Source organism: Zonotrichia albicollis, chromosome 3 (assembly GCF_047830755.1).
Source record: "Zonotrichia albicollis isolate bZonAlb1 chromosome 3, bZonAlb1.hap1, whole genome shotgun sequence".
NCBI lineage: Eukaryota > Metazoa > Chordata > Aves > Passeriformes > Passerellidae > Zonotrichia > Zonotrichia albicollis.
In genome coordinates this window covers 101,310,835-101,328,024 of record NC_133821.1, presented here as the reverse complement: position 1 = coordinate 101,328,024, position 17,190 = coordinate 101,310,835, and the positions used below count along the sequence as shown (strand labels likewise).

Sequence of the window (17,190 nt, the reverse complement as noted above, 5' to 3'; positions counted from 1 at the left end):
GAGGCCTTTATGAATTGCAGAGCAGTTGTGTACAGAACCAAGTCATGTGAAGATTAAACAAACTCCATTGACATCAGTCTCCTGACATAGAATAGCAGCAAGAAACAAATATTGACTAGAAAAACAATGCATGTACAGTGACATTTAGCTTGTATAAAGTCATAGTCTCCACATAAATGCAAATAGCACCATTTCCCCAGAGCTGAATAAATTATATTCATCGGTAAATATTTGTGTGTCTTTGACATGTCTCTAAGCAGCAAGATGAGAAATTGAGATGGAAAATACATTCACAGGTGAGAATTCAGTGCAGATTTTTCTTAAAGTTTTTCTCTCAATGCATTTGGGAGACCTTGAAAAGCAGATGCTTCCCTTTCTACTTAGTCACTTAAATGCAAAGCATCAGAACTACAACAGACCATAGCAGACTCAGCTCCTGTCAGTAGTTTCCTGACCCTGCCACTCATGCTGTGCTACATGGCAGGGCTCCAAGCCTGAGAGCACTCCTCAGAAGAAACCCTAAAGCAGCTAATTAATTTAGGAGCTTCATACTGATACACAGAAGGGATTATGCACCAGGAAGCTATTATTTAACTATCTTTTTAAGAGAGTAAGGGATTTTATGGACCAGGGTTTCAGTGACCTATGAGACCTAAGCATCTTTAATAATGTAGCACCTGTAGAAAGTACGTGCAGAAGCTTTATCCTCTGTATGAGGAACAGCAGCACAGCTCATCAGTGTGAGGAATGAGTGCTCAGGCTCTTCAGTCAGGAAAGCGAAGACTGGGAGCCCAAATCATTACAATAGAGGTCTTTAAAGCCACAGGTGGCACAGGTAAGGTGGCTAGGTAGTAACTGCTCACCATAGAGAATGAGTCTTCCCTACAAAGTTGCACCCTTAGAATCATATTTAGGTTTGCTTCAAACCCTAAAACAATGAAGATTAAATAGGATTTCAGGCACATGCCTAGAGATGATAAACCCACTTCATGGGCAGCTTACAGTGCTGCTGAATTTCTAGAACTGACTCAGCATTCAGCCAGCAGGAGCTGCAAAAAAAGTCAATCCCATTGTCTTTACATGGTCTCCTAGTCACAAACTGCATTTGCCTCCCTGGAGGTGCTAGCAAATGAGGCAGTGGACTGTGCCTCCTGCCAGGCCTGTGTACAATATGTGAAGTATTAGGCTTGCAAACTGTGTTGGGATCTTCAACTCAAGGAAGTAAAAATAAGGATTATCAGCATGTAAGAAAACCCAACTGTTCCCACAGCAAGTCTTTCAAGTTATATTGGACATAGTCCTCTTATTCTCCTCCTCAGTTTTTAAGATGTTCCAGTGAGGTGCTTTAATAGTTTGCAAATGAAACAGACTTCTTTCTAATGAAGGATTCTTTTTTAAAAATAGTTTTCCCACATGGGATTTTGCTCCAGCAAAATAGTCATGGTTTACAACAATTTCACAAGCTCTGCGTGATTTCTGTTCCAGACCATGGGAGGAGAGTCATTACAAGGTAGTTTTGTTTCTAGTTACAAAACAGAATATTAGTTCAAAGGATACTAAACTTCAAAATAACTCATTTTAAAAGTTACATAGAGGTCTATAGATCTGGAGTTACCTGGAGGTCTGTGGACAGTTCTTCCATTCTCCACATAAATGCAACCAGGGGAAGTCAAGAATTTTTTTAAAGAGTAAACATTATTCAAAATGAGTTTGAATAATGAATTTTCTTTTCATTAGCCTATTCAAAAGGAGAAACAAAGATTTTTTTTACTTAGAGAGACTACACTGTTAGTGACCAAGGGGACACTGAAACATTTTGTCCCTGGTGCCAGTTTTTAAAGACTTTTTTCAGAAGAAATAGAGTGAACCCCTCTCTTTCTGAGCCCTCCTGCCTATTTTCTATGGTTCTGTATTTCCTGCAAACACCAAGATGCTGTCTCTGCTATTCCCAGCTGAGAAACAGGGGACCATTTCAGCACCAGTTTTCCAGTGCCTTGACAGCATGGTCTCTACAGCTGGAATTACTGTTCATTTGGCATTTTTTAAAGTGAATGTGACTGCTGTTTATTTTGCTTTGCCAAAATGTTTCTGGGAGCTGTTATGGATGGATCTTCATCTTAGTTGCTGCCTGGCAGACTGAGTCGTGGCTGCAGGAAGAATTGCAGGTTTGGGGGATGGACTCACCTGCTCAGGACCTTTCAGATGTTGTGTGCCTTCACTTTACCATTAAACCTTACTAACCATCTTCATGAATGTCTGTCCCTGGGCCACTCATCAGTGAAGCACCACCCAAGTGTTGCTTTCCTAAGGAGGGCTGTAAGTGCTGGTGATGGCACACACTTGTCTGCCCTCTCCCCTTACCAATTACAGGGAGTGATCTCGCACAGTTTAGCTGCCAATGTCTGATAGCATATCTCATTATCCAAGCTGTCCTCCCACCTGTATTTCATCTGATTGCAGGTTTTAGTCATACAGTCAATGAATAAATAGTCTGAATGGAAGGTTGAGCAGTAGGAAGAGGGATTGTGAAGGGCCCCAGGACCCGCCAATACCCAGCGTCGATGCTCTTTCCTTTGTGCCTGCGTGCACTTTGCTGAGCCATTCAGTGGAACAGAAGGGAGGAGCAGAGCAAAGCAGCCAGGCCAAAAGCAGCAGTGGGTACTGGCAGCAGCGCAAAACCCTGGACAAATATCTTCCCTTGCCATAACCACCTCCTCCATAGCCAGTGATTTGGGTCTGTCACCAGATCTTTGAGGTTTTCATGTTTTCCTGAGGCATGAATAGATCCATAGCAGGGATTGGTGACATGGTCAACTTCATAAAACAACAGAGGCTAAAAGAAAATTTTAAAGCTTTAAAAATTTACTTAGAGGAGAGGGAATTTTGATGACACAGCATGTTGTAAAAATGCGTGTACAAACTGAAGTAGGACCTAAAATAGAGAGGAAAAGTCTTTAGTAGTTAAAAACTTAGAAATATGAAGTTCAAGAAACACAGTCTTAACCACAAGTTTTCTAAAACAAAAAATTAATCAGAGAATAATGTCTCTGTGAGAGTGACTGCTAAGCATGAAGGTTGCAAGGGTCAGTAACAGGTACAGATTATTTTATTGCAGATTATTTTTCTTTCCAGATGAGAGGTTAAGTCTGTAGGTTATGTGTCTTCCAGGCCTGGCTATTTACTAAACCGGGATATCACCAGGGATCAACAGCACCTTTGCACTGAGAAAAGATCAGGTGGGAAGCACAGCTCTGAAGGAGTTAAATGCGGCTCTGGGGGAATCAAACAAGCTTGCTGCCTCTGTTAATATAGATGTCATGCATGTACCAGGGGAGAGCATGTCAGCTAAATTTAATCAGGTTAACTCCTGTAACAAGGCTGTCTAGCTGTGGGAATCAGGAACTCCATGACTTAGAATTTCCAGTTCTTGGCTGGGTGAATTAACCCACTCAGCTCTCCATGCTAGTGTAACATGATGTTTCTGTACACAAGCTAGCTCATTTCAGCACTTCTACAAAAGCTGTCTGCAAAACAAATGGAGGCAAATCACATCATCTTTTCATTTTCTGTTCTTTCAGACACAGATTTATAGTGAAAGAAGGTTTCTATCTCCATAAATAATCTCTGGAGGAAGAATGGGTACAAAATAGAGAGAAGTTCGTTCTGCCACAACGTGGTGGAAAAGGCAGCACTTACATGTTTTAACAGTGTAGGGTTGTACAGCTGATTACTACAAATTCTACCTCAAAAGATTTTGCAAGATCCAGCTACCCATGTCTCTTGGCTCTGTGGTATGGGAAATTAGATCCTCTGGTGTCCATAAGTTAAACATCTCAAGATATAAGGCAGGGCATGAAAAGGACATGATGAAATGAACTACCAGGAATGAGCTGAAGTTTACACAGGTGTTTTGTGTAGTGTAAAACAAAAGAGACTTTTTACAAGTACAATGCTAAGGATCTAAAGGGATGTGATGATGAGTTTTGAAGTTATTTTTTCATTTGATAGTCCCTTGAAAGCAGATTATTATGCATTTAGAGTTTTATTTATTACAAAATATTGCAAATACATTCGGGTGCTACTCTAGTTTTTGGGGTTTTTTTTAAATGAGAAATCTGTGTGTTTCACTACCCCAGAGAATTTTATTTATGTCTGATGAAAACCAGGATTCAATCTGTATTGAGCCCTAGTTTGTATCAGGTTGCAGCTCAGCAGCATCTTGCCAGCTTTCACTGCCTCAGATTTACTAACTTTCATATTGAAAGTAGATAAAAATGAGTAATCATCTGTGAATGATAATTATACCACTGCTTGTGGGAGGGAGCATGGTTGAAGATCATCACTAATTATTGTTTCTCATTTGCATGTGCCAAGATCTGCACCACAAAAGCGCACCTCTATAGTGTAATGCTGGTGGAATTATTTTTTTAAAAACCTGCAAAACTGCACCAAGGGTTTTTGGAGGCAGCACCTCCTCTCTGCCATCAGTTTTCCCCAGGCTTCTAATTTGGGAAGGAAATCCTCCAGGCTGGCAAGGTTCAGTGAGAAGGAATGTAAAGCCTTTCTGATATGCAAGTGGAGATCCCCTTTCTGATGCTGATGGAGTTGAAACATCATGGTCACCCTGGCATTTACCCTGGGCTCTTGAGCAAAAGAGACAGAGAGCAACATCACAATATAGAGTACACAGCGACAAGACACAAATAACAGTGCCCAAGCACTGCTTTGCAACTTGACACTTTAGCAACCTCCTAGATGCAATTTAGTTCTCTGTGGAAAATAAGCAGTGCCACAAGGGCTCCTGCACACACACAGAGCTGGCCTGCAAGAACACTTGATTTTGCTCTTGCAAGAGGACAAGAGGACACAGACTCATCTCTTTGCCCTGAGGAGGTGATGGAACAGCTCTGGCCAAATCACTTCCTCTCCATCCATCCCAGTTTTGCAGCAAGCAGTGACATCTGGTTTCTGATAGAATTGATATAGGCACTCTCAGCATTATATGTGATTACTATTGGAGCAACTGAGGTGCTGCGGGTTTTGCAAGGCTATGCTCCCAAAAAGCCCTCAGTGCTCCCCTCCACTCTTCTGCGAATTTCAACCACTTCTCATGTAACTCCACCTGCAGAAGCCAGCCATCCCTTGGGGTGTCATCTGTGACTTGTGTCAGGTGCTTGTGCTGGCACCTGCCACGTTCAGCATGTTCTCTGCTGTGCCCAGCAGGGTCCCCAGTGCTGCCCACTCAGCCCATCCTGTCTGGCCAGACTGAAGCACAGATGTCCCTGTATCTCCAGAAATCTACATTACACAAAGACAGGCTGCAGACCAGTATATCCTTGATTACAACATGCTGTGCTTTGGCTGTTTATGACAGGGTCACTGCATGTATGAACATTATTAGGATGCCCACAGATGCAAACTCACAGCTCTGCCTCCACACAAGTTGCTTGCTGCTGAGTCCTTCCAACCTGTCTTTCCATCATGCTATCTGTTTCAGTGGTGTGCACAGGGCGAATCTTAACTTGAAGGTCAGTTTTATAGGTCAACTCATACAAATTTCATAGTAATTTCATTCCTGGCCTCATTCAGTCTGTGTAGGAAAAGGCTGCATCCCTAAATCTATGGCCCCATAATGCAGCTAGGATTTCTTCAGGCATGTTCTTGTAAAATTTGCGGTTTCACACAAAAACAGCCATTTCCTTTATTGTCCTACCCCAGTTTATGCTTCTGTAAGGCAACCCCAATGCAGCTTCTAATAGTTTGCTTTCATTTTGCCAACAACTGGCACCAAAATCTCATGCTGTGGCTGTGAATATGAGCTGCTTGGTGACAACAAGATTTTGTTTTGCTGACAATTTTACCACAGGTTGGTGTGATTCTGACCATCTCCACTTTGTCAGCTTTTGCATGCTGCTTTTCCACATACAACATGTTACAAACAGCATCAGTGCCTGTATAAATAACATAACGTGACCTCTGCAGCACTGACAGAGACCCAAAGCAACACCAGCATGCCAGAGTACAATTTTTAGTATTTGGAAACTTATAATCTTCAGTCAAACTCAGCTTATCATTTGATTACCAAGGAGCCATGAAATCTAAGATTTGTTGAATCTACAAAAGCAACACTAGAAAGTTGCAGGTGAAAGGCCTGAATTTCAGGGCTTTGTAAATAAAATTGGAAGAGAAAACCTCTTTGAAGGAAGAGCACTGAAAGTTTAGCATCTTTTCATAGTTTGAAATATTAGCATTATCATAAATGTGCTGTCATATTTGCCATAAACTGTCTCACAAATCATGGCACAGATTCTTGACCTTCATAGCTCCAATCATGGAACTATTGAAGGTGAGAAGCGCTCAAACCAATTCAGATTTTAATAGAGTCAAACTGATTTATTGCTGTCTAGGGCACAAAGATGTAGCAGTCATAGAGTGCAATAATTGCTTAGAGGAAATGTGAAACCATGGATGCAAAGGAACCAACCTGCTTTGTACATACACATGTGCAATGCCAGCTGCACTTTTTTCCTCCAAGTGATATTATTCCATTTTTTACGAAATGGAGGAAAGTGCAGTGGCCAAGGAATGAGAGTCAGGCAGGCAGAAATTCAAAATACTGCTACACTCTGGTCCTCTGCTAAGAAGAGGGAGGTTTTTTTTGGCACGAGGAGACATGGGCATTGCCATCTCACAGCCTCAAGTTGTCCAGTTCCTTTTAAGGAACAGTTAATCAAACTCTTTCCCCTTTCTTCCTCCTAAACAGCACTCAAAGCCATTACCAATAATCAGCTACATGAAACATGATTGATTCCCATTTGGAGGAAGCCAGATGAGTTTCTTGCATCAAATGTGGGAAATTAGTCCGTGTGTGTAAAATCCTCTCTGTAGGAAATGACTGACAGCCTAAAGTGATACAGCTGCAAAACATAAACACAGCAGTGCTTTTAGTGAGAGTACTTTAGATAACTGTTATTAATGTCCCTTCCAAGATGTCACTTAGAAAACCACAATCAATTACTATAGTGATAGCAATACTATATATAGCAATTGTATGCAAGTGATGGAGATGCTGGAAACCAGCTATTATTGCTTAGACAGAGTAAAATTCTCATTGTTAACACTCATGTTATAACCACAAACACACCTGCATTTTTAAAAGATTGATGGTAAGTAGCATTTAAATCCTGCCCTCCTAGCAAGGTCAGTCACTGGCTTCTCTTTGTAAATCACTTCCCAGTTTAAAATATCATTTCTTTCCTGGGCCAAAGTACTCTCTATGTGTGTCTTCTAATTCAGAACTAGAGGGAAGGCAGTTGGACAAGCAAGGAAAATGGGAGAGCGGCTGGGGAGGAGGCACTGGGAGCCCTGGCAGAGCCCCAGGAGGCAGTGCTGGGATGGCACCAGCAGCTCAGGAGAGCCTCACGCTGCTCTGGCACAGCAGCTGAGCTGGGAGGTGAACAGCCAGGGCCACAGTCAACTAATTATAGTTATAATGCCAGTGTGTATCCTCATCATGTGGGTAAGGGAGGACAAGAGGCACAAATTTAAGCTGTAGAAGAAACCTTCAGCTCTCAAAAGCTGAAATTACTTTTCAGCATTTAAATATACTTCCCTAATAATACTGGTTTATTACTCTTATGTGGTATTTATGTTGTCTGAATTGCTAAGGGCTCACTTCCCATGAGGAACACAGGAATTAAAACTGAATTAACTCTCCAGTGATGGGTTTAGATTACTAGAGCTTGTGGCGTCTGAGGTACCTGCAGGCAGGCTTGATGCTTTGTTTTATATTTCTCCCTGTCTTCAATTATTGCAGTGATTTTCAGGCAAAATGTTGGCCCTCCTGAGCAGTAGCAGACTTGTAAAGCCAAACTCCCCTGTGTTATCAGTGGTATCCTTTGTCCTAAAGGAAACCTGATGTTTGAATCTGATTTTGTTTAAATACAAGTTAATTAAGGAAAGCAAAAAAAAAATATTTTTCAGAGTATCCTTGAGGTACAGGGAGCAGGTAGAGCACTGAAAGGATTTTCCTTGGGATACATCCGTGTAGGCCATCTGGGGGGAGAACCACAGCAATTCAGGTTTTACTGGATTAAACCTGTCTATATAGGCAGAGAAACCTGTATATAGGCAGTGTAGGGGAATGTCCCAGGGTCATGAAACTTCAGGGCCCCAGAGGAGTGAAGGACAAGCAGAAAGAAGCACTGCTTACATCAAGAAGCATCACAAGATGCCCTGTGTGTGTGCAATAGATCAACAAGTGGTTGTGGAGGAGATGTGAATTCCATGGTATTCCCAGTATCCTTGAGTGTGCTTGTGGGCTGGGGTACACTCACTGAATGATAGTGCTGAGGAAGGGATGTGGATTACAGTTGGGTTTGGTCTGTGCTCCAGGTGTGCAGAGAGGGAGAGAAAGTCTCTTTGTTTCATCCTCTCATTAAAGCATCAGACATAATGAGGGTGTAAACTAAGGAAATGAGAATCTGGCTTGACAGAAAAGAGTCCCATGAACAATTTATGAAGAAGGTTTGAGCTGATATTTTGGCTTTAGGCCTAAACAATCAAATTGACATTTCCATGTGTAGTAGCCACATGAATACTGATGGATGGATTTCCATCTGACTTCTCTAGTCAATTTTCAATAAGCAGGCCTAATATTTCCTCCAAGGCTATTCATAGTTTAAAGCTGCTTAAAGTAGTTTCTGAAGAATGGAGAATGCTTTGGGGGGAAGGCAGTTCTGCTGTTCCTTGTGCAGAATTAAAATTCACATTTTGCTAACCCAGAGACTACAGCAGTCCGGATCTGCTTTTCTAGAGCCTATCCACAAATAGAAGTTTTTATCTAAAGTCTCTATTTTTAATTTTTCCTCATTCAGCTCATTCTGAAATGGCACTCCAGTTTCTGAAGAAGAGCATATGTACACAAACCTAAGCAGTCAACTAGCTTTAAATGCATAATTCCTCATTCAATTTCCTAATTCCTCATTAGCTTGCATGTGCAAACTCAGAGCCTAATCCAACTCCCACTGGTATCAGTGAGAATGGGTTTTACCTCTCAGATTTAGCCATCTAAAAACCAGGCATGTATTCTAAATGCAACTGTGGAGGAGCCACTTGTAGTGAAAATAGAGCAAGATCAGCATTTCCAGGATATGATTCAGAGCATATTCCTTAAGGGTTGTATTGAGAGGGGACAAGTGTATTTCTAGCAGCCGCTATCTTTTTCCCCTGCTTGTAAAGGGAGCCTGTAGAACTAACCTGGAAGCCTCCTTACTCTGATAAATGAAGTCAGGGAAAGAAATCTTTCTGTTTATTTCAGTGGATAAGGATTCTGACTTTCAGTTTTCCACGATAAATTACAAATGAGTAAGCAAGGTCCCAGAGGTCATCCCAAGCTGCATCTCATGGACTGTTAACTCTGGCTTCAGTTAGCATTTGGGATGTATTGAAAAGACATGTGAACTTCTGAAACAAAATTAAACTTTTTATTATTTGTTGTTCCTTGCATCACGCTGGACTCCCTGACAGGGAGCACAATTAGATGGAAATCTCAAAGCAATGGCAGAAGCTTTTTGTCTGTCTCCTCTAAAGACACTCACAGTGGGATATGTGAAATGTCAGGAATAATTAGACAAAACTATATGAGCTCCTAGCAACACTGGTGTGCTGTGTAAAACCAAGCATTTGCCATAAAGCATTAAACATTGTTGAAAACCTGCATGATAAAAGTAACCCGAATAATTTTTAAATTTTTAAGTACCGTTTCTAATACATTAATACAGACATGGATATGAAAAAGCAGAATAGAAAGGTATGAAATGCTGGCATGTCTTTACTCAGGTAGGCTGCTCTGCTGCTTTTTTTCCAAAGGTGATATATAAAAGTAATTGATGCTGCTCATACAGCAATTAAAATGAAGAGGCAAATTCCCTCAGCTCTTCATCTGCTGGAGTGTATTTTAACAAGTAGGAAAAGGGCTAGCTCCTGGTATCAGTATCACAAAGATCACAGTCATGTTTGTGAAAAGGAACCTGTGGAGGTCCTTTAGTCCAGCCTCCTACTTTAAGTAAAATCTCCAAAATGAAGAAGGAATAGCCATTTCACATCAGCAGGAAATCTGGCCCAAATTGCCCTTTAGAGAAGAGAAAAAAAATGAACGATGAATGCAGAGAAAAAGCAAGAGAAGAGAAAGGAAAACAGACCAAAATTTTATTTGAGATGACAATATTAGAAATGCAAAACTTTTTTACCAAAAGGTGGGATTATCCTAGATTGACTAACAGATGTGTTTTTATCTTCTAGGAAAACAATGAACAATTAATTTCTTCTTTCCAGGAAGAAACCTGGAAGCTTTTTTGCTGCTCCGTTGAATATGGGATTATAAAAAAGTTTTTAAAATTGCACATAGAGCATCTCTTTCAAATGGATAACTTCTGAACCTGGAACTCTTCATTACCAACTTCTTACATCCTGGAGGGGAAAATGAATTTCACAAATTGCACCACTGAAGCCAGTGAGGCTGCAAAGCCAAAGACAGTAACTGAAAAGATGCTCGTTACCCTGACCTTGGCCACAATCACAACCTTGACTATGCTGCTGAATTCTGCTGTAATTGCAGCAATCTCCACAACCAAGAAGCTCCACCAGCCGGCAAATTATCTCATATGTTCACTGGCTGTGACAGATCTCCTTGTTGCTGTTCTCGTCATGCCCTTGAGCATCACTTACATAATGATGGATAAATGGACTCTGGGGTACTTCATCTGTGAGATCTGGCTCAGCGTCGACATGACCTGCTGCACGTGCTCAATCCTTCATCTGTGCGTCATCGCGCTGGACAGGTACTGGGCCATCACAGACGCCATCGAGTACGCCAGGAAGAGAACGGCAAAAAGGGCCGGGCTGATGATAGTCACCGTGTGGACCATCTCCGTTTTCATATCAATGCCCCCCCTGTTTTGGAGAAACCACCGCAGCGTCAGTATTCCCAGCGAGTGCCGCATTCAGCATGACCATGTCATCTACACTATTTATTCCACATTCGGGGCATTTTACATCCCCTTGACTTTGATCCTGATCCTGTACTACAGAATTTACCACGCTGCAAAGAGCCTTTACCAAAAGCGGGGTTCAAGCCGCCACCTCAGCAACAGGAGCACCGACAGCCAGAACTCTTTTGCCAGCTGCAAGCTCACACAGACGTTCTGCGTCTCGGACTTCTCCACGTCTGATCCAACCACAGAGTTTGATAAAATCAACGCATCCGTGAGGATCCCTCCTTTTGAGAATGACTTGGACCTGGCTGGCGACCGGCAGCAGATCTCCACGACACGAGAACGAAAGGCTGCTCGCATCTTGGGGCTGATTTTAGGTGCTTTCATTTTGTCCTGGTTGCCCTTTTTCATCAAGGAGCTGCTTGTGGGCCTCCACATTTGCACTGTCTCTCCAGAAGTAGCAGACTTCTTGACCTGGCTTGGGTATGTCAACTCGCTCATCAACCCTTTGCTGTACACGAGCTTTAACGAGGATTTCAAGCTGGCCTTTAGAAAGCTCATCAGGTGTCGAGAACATACTTAAAAGTACTGAGAGATGATGATGCTGGCATGACTCCTGGCCTTAAAAATGAGCAAAATGATTTGACTCTGCCACTGTTTCCCTTGATAAAGGGGATTTTTGTGTTTGTGTATCTTCTTGACTGTTCTTCAGCCTGTAATTCATTATGCCATTTTTTAATCTCTAGTGAAATTCGTAGTAAAAGGTTTGAAATAAATTTATTCTACAAAGGAAAAGATTTTTTAGAAATGCAACAACAAAAAATATCACTAGTATTAGGTACTCATGTCTCTAAGACATTTTGTGTAATCAATGATTCAAGAAGAAAAAACAAAATTCACTTTTATACTTTTTCCATTTAAGAATCAAACATCGAAATTATGTACTGTATGAACTAAACCCCATAAATACATATTCAAAAATTAATAAACACTTCATGATCATGACAGCTAAACAGCATCTCTTTACTACGGCGTTGTGAAAAAGCTGTAACAGCCATTTAGGAGGAAAATTACCACCATTTCCACCTTGGGTTGAGGCAGAGTAAACTATTCCTTTTTTCAGAAATACACTCCCAAAACAGAAAGCAAAGTTCAGTTCATTGCATCTAGAAATGATCCCATTTCATAACCCAAAGGCATTTTTTAAAGTGTCTCTCTTTGTGTAATATTCCAGATTTACATTCAAGGTATTGGGCAGACAGCTGTGAGGTTGTTCTGCAATTGAGAGGATGCAGCTAGCAAGTGTCATATTTGTGAAACTAACTGCACATCTGGGCAGTCACACTTCCAATACCACTAACCCTATTTCTTCAGGCCTTGTGCCTCAGTCAGTTCTGGGGTGGTATTTTTCACTTGTGCCACACTTCACCTGAATGTTGTGGTGCACAACCCCAAGGATCTATGGATCTTACCCCCACCAAGTCAGACAACTGGATATCGTCTCAGCAGGCCAGCTATATACAGAAATTCAAAAATATCAGTTAAACCTAATTATTTCTGAATATCAGGGAAAAAATCAGTAAAATAATTTATTTTAAATAGCAGTCTGCACATATGCCTTGTTCTCATCTCAGAATTTCCAATGGCCATCTTGCCCACCTAACCTATGGTCATGTGCTCTGGTAGGATTTCTTGCTCTGGGAGTCCTTCACAGACCTATTTCCCTTGTCCTGAGAGACAAAAAGTCCTTTGTATCCTATCTTTTCTGCTTATGGAAGTTAAAATTTTCTGATTCAAATGAATTGTGGAAATCAGTCTGGGAAGAGGCAAAATCAAAGCTGAGAATTTGGTATTGTCCATTTGAAACTCCTAAGCATGATTTAAATATTTATTACCACCTTGCACCCTTTTCTTCCCTGTCGATTTTTCTGGACAAATTCTTTTTGAATTACACCAATACACAACAAAGGCAACACCACATATGTCAACCTGACATCCAATAACTGTGAAAACTATAGTATGGCAGCTCCAAATCCATCAAAACAAATACTAGAGGTAGCAAAAGTGTTGTAACAGCACTGGAAGCCATCTCTGAAAAATGTTTTGGAAATTTACAAGATGACAATCATTTTTCTTATCAAGAGTCAAGGAAGTGTAAGTAATATGTGGGTAATAAACTGCAAATGGAACTGGGAAATGACATCCTTATTGGTGAGAGAAAGCATTTGGCTGGAAAGACGCAGTGCCACAAGCTGAGTGCAAACCAAGTCTGAAGGTGACAAAAGGGTGACCTGCTGCTTACCCACATGCAGTGGGATTCTTCTTCCAGGACTCCCTGCCTGAGTTTGAGGTCCAACTCCAGCTGTCCTTCTGAAGCTACTGTTGCAGTTGCCTCCAGCAGATACCTTTGGATTCCCTGCTAGCAAACAATAATACCTAAAAAGAGAGGAAAATTATGTCAGCCACTAAAAATTTCTTTTAGTGAGGAAGTACAGATATCTGTTATGGTTTTTCCTTTTTGCAGCTTGTTGGAGGTGGAAATTGTTGATTGGAATCAGGGAAGTGTGTCCTGACCCTGTCTATCAACAAAGCTTCCAAAGCAGCTCCCCAGGGTTGATATGCTACTAAGAAAAAAGAAAAAAAAACAAACAAAAAAAAAAAAAAAACCACCCACCCTGGAAATTAAAATAAAAATGTGGTATTTGTAAGAAGTGCTGCAGTATATTTTTTTTCTTTCAGAAAGAACAACAGAATTTATTATTAAAGAACAAGGATTCAGCACAATTTCTGAAATGGCAGAGAAAACGGGACACACAAGCAGTTATGGCTAGAAGAGAGTAGATTTTGGTGTCCCTTAGGTGCACAAGGGTGCCCAGCTGCTGTGATAACCAGAAAGGGAAGAGTGAAAGTGCAAGACTGCCCCAGCAGACTGTCTGAGCCACCCCAAGGAGCTCAGCTGAGGCAGAAGCTGCACCCAGCCAGGTTCTTTGGGGCTGTCTCTGCCTCAGCTGTGGGATGGGTGGGCTGCACAGGGCTCTTTGCTAGGAGAAGGAAGGGGTGGGAGTGACAGTGCTGGTGAAAGGTGTTTCAGAGGAGAAAACCAGCAAAATGAGAGATGCTTCCAGTTCTGACAACAGCTCAGTCAACTCTGTTGCCAAAACTGACACTCATTTAAACCCCTAAGTGTGACTGAAGGGCTGGAAATGCTGACTGTGACCTCCACAGCAGCTGCCATAGGCAGGTAGCAGTGCTTCAGAAACAGGATGAAAACTGTAATGTAGAGGAGCTGCATCATCTTTATTTCTACTAAAGGATTCCTTTTAGTATGTGAACACTGTTATTACCACTCCAACTACCAATCAGGTTGAAGGCTGTATTCAATTTTAATATTTAGAGGTAATTAACAGGAAAAAACAGATGGATGGCTAATTTCCGTGCTTTCCTGTTAAATAAAGACTCACCATTCACTGCCAGCTGACTACTGATTTTCTAATTAAGTCATTAGCTAAACACAGAGAATGTTTTCCAACAAACGCCACTAGATTGATGAAGATGTATGTTTTCCCCATGATCAGAACCAAAGTCAGAAACAATATAAAGGATTGGCTACTTAACTCAACTTGATCAGAAATTACCAGTCTTCCCATGAAAATGAAAACTTTTGCTAGTCTGACACCACTGTTTGGCAACATCTTTTCTTTTCTTTTTTTTTTTTCTGTTGAGTTTTTGCTGCCTTTACAATGGGTTTGGAGACATTTTTTGATGTGTCCATGGCAACTCCTCATTCACACCTATCCTGGATCAGGCCCACTCACTCCATGTTGTGCAATAGAAGATCTTTCCAACAAGCTCTTAGTGATGTATTCAAGACCTACAGACTACCTCCATCTTCATCAACCTCTCTAAATCATCCTGCAACCTCAAAGCCTTATTTTCTCTCATGGTACCCTTGCAAAGGTGTCTTGCTGTACAACCCTCACTTCCTGCCTGTCCTGCCTTTGGGTTTCTGACTCTGTCTAATCCCTAAATTTATTGTGGTCCTACTGGAGCAAGCCCCTGTTCTCCTCTCCTCTCTCTGCAGTTATTAGAATTCCCATGATTGTGGCAGTTCAAGTCTGCAAGATTTTACTGTCTTACATGTATCCAGGCCATTTCCCAAAGATTTTTACTCTCTGTAAGCAGCCAGTGCTTTGGAGTGAGTCCAGCATAAAATGCCACTCCCTCTTCTCCATCTTTCTAACATCTCTCACTCTCTCTGGTCCAGACCTTCATCACTCGCTCATATTCTTCGTCCTCCTCCACTCTTATCTCTCGTCTAAGGAAGGGTTAATGTTCTGTGAAGTTTTCATTGTCCAAAAAAGGGTTAAAAACTCCTCCAAGTGGCTGGACTCCTGGCTGCACCCCCCCGCCACCATCTCCTCAGCCGGGCTGCCTGCTGCCAGCACATGTTTACTGCTTTCAAGGTAACGGCACACAAACACCGGCTGCACCCTCTTCTGTCTGTCTCCAAGGTGGGGGGGAGGGAATAGGCTGCCCATTGCTTCCCGGGTTCTTTACTTCTTCCTTCCACCCTTGGGGGGGGGGCAGGCCTACCTCTCCCAGGCGGGGCCGCATGGCTTTTCCCCTCCCCCAGCCCATCCAGCAACTGGGCCGGGGGAGAGACTCAAATCCTTCACCGCCGGAAATCCAAAGAGGAACTGCCAGGAGGAGAGCCCTGCTTTTACCCTGTGTTCTCGGAGGTGGACCCAGTGCCCAGTGGTTAGGCCAGGTGGCAATATTCAAATCTGAGCACTCATTGGCCCCATCCACACAGCATCCCAGAAATCCTGTTTCCGGGTCAAACCATGACACCCTTGTATTGTTCTTATATGGACCATTATCTTTGCTTTTAGGGACCTGCCCCTGCACAGGTTACTCGGGTTTCACTCAGCTCCTACTCTTCCACCTGTGCCAACCACAACTCTCTTCTCTGCAGGGTTTGTCCTCACCACTTCCATGAACTTTCCACATCTCACATCTTTCCTGTTCCTTGCAGCTAATGGGTTTTTTCCCTTCTCAAAACCATTTCTGATATGGTAAAACTCCTGAAAGAAAAATAGTCAAACTCCTGAAAGAAAAGCTGTGTGTGTGTGTGTGTGTGTGTGTGTGGTGTGTGTATTGCCTGTCTTTTTTTCTCCACCTTTCCCATGCAGATCACATCCTCTTCTGAGGTGAGCTGTCTCTCTGAAGTGCACAGCATACACAGAGACAGCAAAAACACATTGAGAGTTGCATATGTCCTGAGCCACTTTGATTTGGCACATGCACAGTACTTTAAGGTTGTCGGTTCCTCACCACAATGATGTACCAAGTTGTACCAAGATAATTTGATTTATCCAAGACAAGATATTAAAAGAATAAAGGAATCTTTTTTAAGGACTCTATTTCCACTCCTGTGTTTTGAATTCCAGTTATCAAAAAGTAAAGAGCATTAGAGTGTTGAGGGGAAATATAAGCTTCCAGCTTAAGTGCAGAGATAGTCCTTGTGCCTGGGTATTGTTTAACTATTGCAAATATCAATAAGAGACAAGCTGGTTTATGTTAATCCTTTACACACCCAAATGATTTCTATGAAGAATTATCTCAAATTGCTTTATTGCTTAAGTAGGCACAGTAAATCTTGTAATATATTTTATTATTCAAGTAGTATTTCATAAGAGTCCTGCACAATATATAGTCACCCTTTCTAATTACTGTTTTTCACTTGGGGCCAATTTTTTTTTTTTTTATTATCTGACTTTGGATAAATTCCAGCTTCATCAGCTGTAAAATTATTCTTCAGCATTCTCAATTTTACTCCGTGTACATTTGCAAATATTGCTCCCTTCCTCTCTTATACTGCCAGGGGATCTTTACTTCTTCATTAATCCCATGCAGGTGATCGCCTATGGATGATGTTATATGATTAAATTACTCCTTCCTACTCAGCTAATTTCTATGCTTCTATGAATCAGTGCTTAAATATAAATTTTTGATGCTGCTGCTGTGAGTAGAAGATGTAACTATGAATGAGCTGTGGGAAAAAAAATCACGATTAGAAAATTATATTAACATCTTCTCAAAAACCTAAGGGAGAGAGACTCATTTCAATTTTTTACCTTCTTAATCACTTTTCTTTCCTTCTCATTTCACTGTTTCCTCGCCTGTGAAGCCTGTT

General features: G+C 41.6%; 1 protein-coding gene across 6 annotated transcripts in view; it reads left to right on the top strand.

Moving 5' to 3' along the window:
- The window catches only part of HTR1E (5-hydroxytryptamine receptor 1E), a 39,173-nt gene extending 22,758 nt beyond the window's left edge, over positions 1 to 16,415 (top strand). For 5 of the 6 annotated variants that reach the window (XM_026792764.2, XM_074538289.1, XM_026792761.2 and 2 more), the window contains exon 2: positions 10,303 to 16,415. In XM_026792764.2, coding sequence (XP_026648565.1) covers positions 10,483 to 11,577 — 1,095 coding nt within the window. In that variant the 5' untranslated portion in view covers positions 10,303 to 10,482 and the 3' untranslated portion in view covers positions 11,578 to 16,415. The remainder of the gene's footprint in view (positions 1 to 10,302) is intronic. The other variant, XM_026792766.2, reaches the window with a different exon arrangement.
- The last annotated feature ends 775 nt before the right edge of the window (positions 16,416 to 17,190 follow it).